General features: G+C 49.3%; 1 protein-coding gene and 1 long non-coding RNA gene across 2 annotated transcripts; both read left to right on the plus strand.

Moving 5' to 3' along the window:
- Positions 1-782: 782 nt before the first annotated feature.
- On the plus strand, positions 783-1,868 carry LOC126024098 (uncharacterized). The gene is made up of 2 exons (XR_007500875.1): positions 783-892; positions 1,568-1,868. It is a non-coding gene; the product is annotated as an uncharacterized LOC126024098 (long non-coding RNA).
- A 2,123-nt stretch (positions 1,869-3,991) lies between these two features.
- ID2 (inhibitor of DNA binding 2) lies at positions 3,992-6,619 on the plus strand. Its single transcript, XM_049784541.1, has 3 exons — positions 3,992-4,518; positions 4,939-5,002; positions 5,858-6,619. Exons 1-2 carry the CDS (start codon positions 4,171-4,173, stop codon positions 4,993-4,995), a joined length of 405 nt encoding a protein of 134 aa, XP_049640498.1. The 5' UTR covers positions 3,992-4,170; the 3' UTR covers positions 4,996-5,002; positions 5,858-6,619.
- The last annotated feature ends 1,451 nt before the right edge of the window (positions 6,620-8,070 follow it).

An 8,070-nucleotide genomic window follows, 5' to 3' on the forward strand; every position in this document is an offset into this window, starting at 1 on the left:
TGGGAGTCCAGAAGGGGGACATTCTGGGACAAGAAAAAGAAAAGTGACTTTTATTGTTTTTTAAGTACGATTTCCAAGAGTTCTGAGAAAGGCAGGGTACAGTGGAGATCCGAGCCAGATTTTCCTCCAAGGCTTTTATTTGGAGGGATCCGCTTAGCAAAGTTATCTCAAGGATCCGCTAAAGGTGACAAGGGACCTCCCCAATGCGCCCTAGAGCCACGCGCCAATCCCACCCAGAGCGCCTCGGTGGCAAATAAATAAATAAATAAATAAATAAATAAAAAGAAATCAACCAAACCAACAAACTTCATAAAACATAAAGCACAGCAAAAACATGTTGCACTGACAACCTCTTAAGCTACATTTTGCATGCTTCTTTCTTCTGCTCCGGGCTTTTAATGAATTTATTTTTTTTTTCCCCACCTCTATCTTTTTCTCTCTCCCTTCTTCTCCCGGCATCCCCCTTTTGGCTTTTCTTCTCCTAGGTCCTCCTTCCTTCTTGCACCCCCACCCCATCCCACCCCAGATCGCTGGAAACTTAAGACGCGTTTGCAAGCGTCTGCAGGTGCGCGCGAGGCCCGGGCGGCCCAAGCGGCGGCCGGGGCGAGCCCGGGAACGGCCGGGCCTCGCAGGCATTGATCAGCTGGGCCGCGCGCCGCTGAGTGACGGCGCCGTTGCCATGGCAGCCGCCTGAGCGGCGCCGCGAGGACAAGGCTGCCGGGCGGCGTGAATGGGCGGCGTCACGCGCCTGGCGCCAGAGTGTCTGCTCCGGGGCTCGGGCTCCGGCCCCGCCGCGGCCTGGCCCGCGCTGCCGCCGCCGCCGCCGCTGCCGCTGCCAATTCATCACCTGTCAGGGATCACTCGAGGGGTCACGGGAGGAATGGACACAGCTGTGAGAACAAAACCGGGCTGGGGCGCGGGGGGAGGAAAAGCAAGGCAAATTGCGCCAGATGTGCAAAGGAGGACCTTGAGACGAGCCCCCCACTCCTCCTGCCCCCCACTTCCACCCCCTGCCGGTTGCATCACGCGGGGATTGCATTGGATTGCATTTGTGCTTTGGCCGGGCGCTGCCCGGAGCTGCTTCTCATTACCGCGAGGGGGGCCCGGAGCGCTGGCCGGGCCTGGTGGGATGGAGAGAGACTTGAGCGAAACAGGGAGTCCTGGAAACAGGTCATTGGAACTTGCAGCAGCCAAGCATGGAGTTGCTTTTATTTTATTTTATTTTTTTACACTGGGGATGGGGGCGAGATAGAAGAGTGGGCAACCTTGGTCACCCCATCATCACTCCCGGAAGCCTTTCACACCTTCCTACCACCCACCCAGAAAGCTAGCCCTTTCTTGCAGCTGGTGGCATTTGAACTTTAGCGGCCTCAAATGCAAAAAAATCCATTGACCTCCAAGGGACAGATTAAAAAAATAAAATCTTTTGTCATTCACCCTGAAAATGCTCCAGCTTCCATATACACCCCCTCCATACCCCCAAAGAAAAAATTTAAATCTCATAGTGGGCTTTGCTGTAGTAGACCAACTAGCAAGTCAACTGCACTTTAAAATTTGTTTTTTTAAGTTTATCCAGCCTTACAATCCCTGGCAATGCTCTTTAAATGGATGTCAAACTGGATATCTTGCCAATCCGGCTGACTTCTACACAATGAGGCAGGCAGGCTGGACTCTTGACATGGCAGCTAAAGAAAGAAACACCCGAAGAACTTTCACCATATTTAGCCATTTTGACTACATCAGGGGACAGACATGATCATGGGAGGAGGCACCGTCTTAATCAACTCCGCAAGTGTGCAAAGTGATTCTGCACAACACTCGTGATGATCCAGTCCAGAGCCTGGCTGTGGGATAATGAGACTGGCGCGATGTTACATACGGTGTCCTTGGGAAGAAAAAAAAAAAAAAAGAAAGAAAGAAAGCTTAGGAATGCTTCAGTATCGCAGCACTGCAATGTCCAAGACTCACAAGTAATAATCTGAGAATCCCAAAGATGTTTGTTTACATTGGCTATTATTGTAAAATAGTCAAAGTATAACATCATGAACCAAAATAGTGTCAAAACAAAATCTGTTCCACTGTGGCACGTATGTGACAGAAACACATGCACACCAAGTACATCAAAAGGCTCGAACTGTGGGGGGACTGGGGGGGTGGTATGAAATCATTCCCAGACTTCATATCAGCCGAAGTTGTTCAGGGAACACTGTCCGGAATAAAGTCACAGGCAGGCGGCATGCGTGGCCCAGAGATCTCTGTCCGGGACAGGAAACCTTCCACCTCCATCCCAGGATCTCAAGTGGCTGAATTTCCTGAAAGTGACTTGAGCCTTATCGCAATCCAGCCCTGGGGCAGGCACCTGGTTGCAGTCGTAGTCACCGACTGGGCAGGCCACCAGCTGAGAAATTAATCATTAATTGAAGAAGCAAAAAAGAAATAAAAAAAAAAGTGCTTCCCCATTATTGAACTTTGGGTTTTGCCCTCTTCCTCTTTCTTAAGTGAAAAGGTGGTGAGGATTTAAAAAAAAAAAGGCACAAAGTTTAACAAGAGACTTAGAAACAGCATTATGTTTTCTGGGATTTTCTGCTTTCTTGGATTATAGTGAAATATGATTAGGAAAACAATTTACTGTGGTCTGGAGTGAAGCTAGGAGGAGTGAATGAACCGAAAGGTCTTTTAGTAAATAGCTGGAGATTTTATTTTATTTTTTTTACTTAGAATGTAAGGATGATTCTTAAAAGATTTACGGGGTGGGGGGGGATGTGAAGCTGAAATGATACTAGTGTTGAAATGATTCCAACACTCCCCCTCCCGAATCTGCATGACAGTTATTTTTCTTTACTAGTTATGAAGATGTCCATCCATGACTAAGGCCACCTACCAGCTGTAAAACTTAAAAATAATGCTGTAGGTGATGGAATGTGACGCCAGAAATTACGACTAGCACATAATCACATTACTTTGCTACCTACGCCGCAGGGCACACACAGACCGGCAGCTTTTCAAGGGCAAGGCATGCAAATAAAGTTTCGATATGCAAATTATCCTCATGATTTCCGATTAATAAATCATTAAAAGCACTCTGTCCCGGGTCTAAAATAAAGAGGGGTGGGGGAACCCAGAAAGATTGCTGCTTGCTGCTCTGAGCAACTTAAGAGATCCGGGAGGGACAAACCAGGTAGGACACCGCACCGTGGCTTGCAGTCAAGGCGCCTTTGATTGCATTCCCAATGCCTCTTGCAGCGTCGCTCCAGGGTGCAAGATCCCACACTAAAGTGGAGGTGGTGTGTCTCTGTGTGTCTCTCTGAGTGTGATGCATGCATGCATTTGCCATAGCTTTTCCTCCTCCGATCTCACAACCGTGAGTGAATTTTCCAGGCAAACTTAGGCATGTTCTCACTTTCTAACGAAAGGCTTTTTTCTTTCTTTCTCCATGACCTTCTGTAGCTCCTAGTTAAAAAAAAAAAATCGGGTGTTCTTGCTGCTGTGCAAAACTTGCCCACTGCAGCTGTGATTTGAGTTGTGGGGGGGGGGGAACTCCAAATTCTAAGGTGTGCAAGTCACACCCTAGGGAGGTTTGGCCTCCCCAAGGGGGAATCAAAAATTCAAATGCACATTAAGATATCCGGGGTCTCGCCTCTCTCCCACACCCCACACACCCCCAAAATTTCTTCCCTGCCCCTCCCCCCTCCATCCCCCAGGCTTCTCCATCCAGTCCCGCCGGGGTCCCCTCCCGCCCGGCGCTCACTGTACACTATTTACCACCTCAGCTGGGGCTGGCGCAAGCCCCGCCTACTCGGCTGTGATTGGCTACCAATGCGGAAGGCCTTAGCACCCGCCCCCTAGTCAGTACTCACCAATAGGAGAGGCTGCTCGACTTAACGGACAGGTCACTTTCCACCAATGGGGACGCAGTCTGGCGAGCTCGTAGGGCCCCGGCGAGGGAGGATAAAAGCCGCCCCGCCGAGCTCACCGCTTCATTCTGAGCTGGACCCAGAGGCGCGCGCGCATCCAGCAGCATCAGCAGCTGCAACAGCCACTGTAACAGCAACTGCAACAGCAACTGCAACTGTATTTAGAGTCCAGATCGGCCTGAGCTCAAGGGCAGCATCTTATTTTTTTTTTTTTTTTTGCTCTTTTCCCCCGTCTCTTTCTTCCCCTGCGATCAGAATGAAAGCCTTCAGTCCGGTGAGGTCCGTTAGGAAAAATAGTCTTTCGGATCACAGCCTGGGCATCTCCCGGAGCAAAACCCCGGTGGACGACCCCATGAGCCTGCTGTACAATATGAACGATTGTTACTCCAAGCTCAAGGAGCTGGTGCCCAGCATCCCTCAGAACAAGAAGGTGAGCAAGATGGAAATCCTGCAGCACGTCATCGATTACATCCTAGACCTGCAGATCGCCCTCGACTCGCACCCTAGCATCGTCAGTCTGCACCATCAGCGACCCGGGCAGAGCCAGACGTCCCGGACGCCGCTCACCACCCTCAACACGGACATCAGCATCTTGTCCTTGCAGGTAGGACTGGCTTGGCTGCCCTGCCCCGTTCGTTTTTTGTTTTTATTGTCCCCCGTTCGTTTGATCGCCTGGGCTGCCAATGGATCCTTTGTCAAGACGGTCGGTCCTAGTTGGTGACTTTGACAGAGGAGCGAATTAACTTTTTCTTTTCTTGCAAATCGGCTGGAGGTCGAGCGGTGCATGCATTTGTTGAAGTTCTGACATGTTCATGCATGGTCGCTGGAGCCTGAGTTTGTAATGCCAATGTGCTTCATGGGACTTGCTGTTGTATGACTACTTTAATTGAGAGAGAGAGAGAGAGAGAGAGAGAGAGAGAGAGAGAGAGAGAGAGAGAGAGAGAGAGAGAGAGAGAGAGAGAGAGAGAATCTTTTGACTTAATATTTTCTAACATCCTGCTTTTTATCCCTGTTTTTCTTGCAGGCTTCTGAATTTCCTTCTGAGTTAATGTCCAATGACAGCAAAGCGCTCTGTGGCTGAGTAAAGGGTGAGTGTTTTTTGCTCGTGTTCCCTTTGGTAAAGTGCCTGTGGAGTTTGTGTGTAAGTGCCTGTTTGGTTCAGTGTGTGTGTGTGTGTGTGTGTGTGTGTGTGTGTGTGTGTGTGTGTGTAAGGGGGGGTTGTCTGTCTCAAATGCTGGATTTAGTAAAGAAATATGTACCTGTATTACGCATAGTAAGCCATTTATGACATGTGCTAAAGGGGCTCCTAGTTCTTGATTACCCAAGATCACAGAACATTTTTCTCTTGAAAAAATTATCCGATACCCGTCACTTACTCTGAAGGTAGTGGAGGAGAATGAGGATGGACTACTGTGCGCATGTAATAGTCTAGCTGCTCTCTCTCCAATGGCATTGGTACTACGAGGTACTAACCTCCGTGTAATTAATCTTATCGCTCCGAATTCCAGAGGGATCCTCCTTCCCTAAAAACTCCAGCCCTGTGGGATTTTAGCGAGCCCAGCATTGCTCCCCTGTGCCTCAGCCCCTGTGATGTGGGATTCCGGACTTCCCTATCTGTTAACTGAAAGGGCTGTTTTCAATCAAATAATTGTTATAAGAAGCAGACTGGCGCTTGTGAGCACTGCCGCAGAGATCCAAGTAGGAGATTGTCTTGGGAAGTTTATCCTCAGTCTCTCTGCTGTTTGAATGTTTAATTTGTGTGTTTGGGGGGCATCTGCACACCTGGATTTGCCCAACTTGTGTGTCTGTGTGTATCTAGACACTAGGGTTTACTCAATCTTTGTCTGGTTAAAAACCTGGGCTTCATCCTGTCGCCAGAGTGCCCACTTCTGCCCATGGGTTACAATCTCCTAAACATGTCCTTTTCTCTTGATCTTTTACAGGTGCTTGTGACTTTTCTTTGCATTAACAACAACAGCAACAACAGATCTCCAGCATCTTTTAAGGCGCTGAACTTATTTTTCAAGCATTTCACAAGACATACAAGTCGAATGGACCTTTTAAGAAAAAAAAGGAAGGAAAACTAAGAGTCATCATTCTTTCCCCAGGGTGTTTGGACTTGGACTCTGATATTAGCTATTTATGAAAAAAAGACTTTTAAATGCCCTTTCTGCAGTTGGAAGGTTTTCTTTATATACTATTCCCACCATGGGGAGCGAAATCGTTAGTCACAAGGAATTGCCAGACTGAAGCAGACTTTGCCTTTTTTCAAAGGTGGAGCGTGAATACCAGAAGGATCCAGTATTCAGTTACTTAAATGAAGTCTCTTGGTCAGAAATTACCTTTTTTGACACAAGCCTACTGAATACTGTGTGTATATTTATATATAAATATATATATATATTGAGTGAAACCTTGTGAACTCTTTCCTTAGAGTTTTCTTGTATAGTGGCAGAGATGTCTATTTCTGCGTACAAAGTGTAATGATGTACTTATTTCTGCTAAACTTTTTATAAAAGTTTGGTTGTAAACTTAACCCTTTTATACAAAAATAAATCAAGTGTGTTTATTGAATGGTGATTGCCTGCTTTATTTCAGAGACCCAGTGCTTTGATTTTTTTAATGCCATGTTATCATTGAACCCAAATAAAAACAAAATTTATGTAGACTGTATAAAATTATAATAAAAATATGCCTGAAGTCAACATCTGAGTATTGATTGGTTTTTAAGATCTTTCTTTTTTCTTTCCGTTTTATTCTAAGCTCTTCTCCCCCTCTGTTTTCTAAAACTTTGGCGTGCAGAAAATGTGGGCTCAGTCCTAGCATTTGGGGGTCACGGACTACCCCCTGTGGCACTTGGGGAAAGTTTAGGGGGTGGCATATTTTCTCAGAACCCACCAGGACTCAAGGAATGCTGAAAGTCATGAGTCTTAGAGGTTTCATCGTCCCATCTCCATGCATGTGGTGTCAGAGTGTTAGACAACTTCTGGAGTAAATGAAACGGCTTCTTATAAGAAAAAAGGCTCCCTGGAGTCTAAACCTGGTGGAAGTTTCAGGAGAAGGGCCAGAAGCCCGTTGTGTGACTGTCTGGGGGTCACTGAAGCTGAAAATTCCCGAGTTGGCCAAGCCCCTTGGGGCCAGGCAGGGCAGGTACTTCTCCACCTGTAGCACACCAGCTGCGGGGACAGACAGGCCTTAAGTCAGGCCCACTTTGCAAGGCAGGTGCCCTTCACTCTTGACTGCACCCCTGGACTGTCCCGAGGGGAGGGGAAAGGAGAGGAGAAAAGCTTTTGAAACCACCGAGAAAGAAAGTAAGAATGTGCCTAAGTGTCGGAATCCGCCAGTGCCTTTGGCCCCTGCTGCTAAATGCCTACGTTGTTAGAGAAAGTGTAATGCATCTGATCCTTGGTGAGCTCCTTGGGCATTTGGATCAGGGCGGATCCCGGAGTCACTTGCCCGGCGCATCGAGGCTGGAGGTGAGAGGGGAAGGTGGCTGGAGCAGCGGAAGGAAGTGGGGGGGCTGGTGCGCTCCCAGTCTCACCTGGGGCCACGTTCTCAGGCCCTGCCCCAGCAGGTGTGTGGGTGGCGCCGGGGAGTCTGCCCCTGCAGGCGCTTCCCGGAATCTGTCACCGCTGAGCACCGGGGCAGGGCGTGGAGCGGCGCCCCGGGTACCCCCAACTGCGCCAAGGTTCTGGGGTGCAGAGCGGGGGGAGGGGCAGGAAATCTGGGCCTTTCGGAACCGCATACCCCGCCCCGACATTTCTCACCCGTCTTAGGTGAGCGCGTTCTTTGCCCTGACACCACCCCCTGCACCCTCTACGTTTTCTGCAGTTAACCGGACCCCCCAAGAAGTGGGCTCCGGCCACTGCACCAGAATGGGGTGCGGGGTGCCCAACGGAGGCCAACCCGCCTTGGAGAACTGTCACCTGGCTTCAGGGCCACCTGTCACCAGCTCGTCCTAGCGCCCTGCAAGCACTGGGCAGGGAGGAAGCGCTCAGACAGTTCTCTGTCCCCCGTGGGTGCAGAAAGCAACTGCTGCTACCTAGGAGGCATTTTGGGGGTGCGTCTGTCCTCTCCCCATCTTCAGCAAGGGCTTCAGGCTTCAGACTTGGCGGGTGGTCAGACCTTGCACGGCTCCGATGGCGACGTTCGGATC

This window comes from Suncus etruscus, chromosome 12, assembly GCF_024139225.1.
Source record: "Suncus etruscus isolate mSunEtr1 chromosome 12, mSunEtr1.pri.cur, whole genome shotgun sequence".
Classification (NCBI taxonomy): domain Eukaryota; kingdom Metazoa; phylum Chordata; class Mammalia; order Eulipotyphla; family Soricidae; genus Suncus; species Suncus etruscus.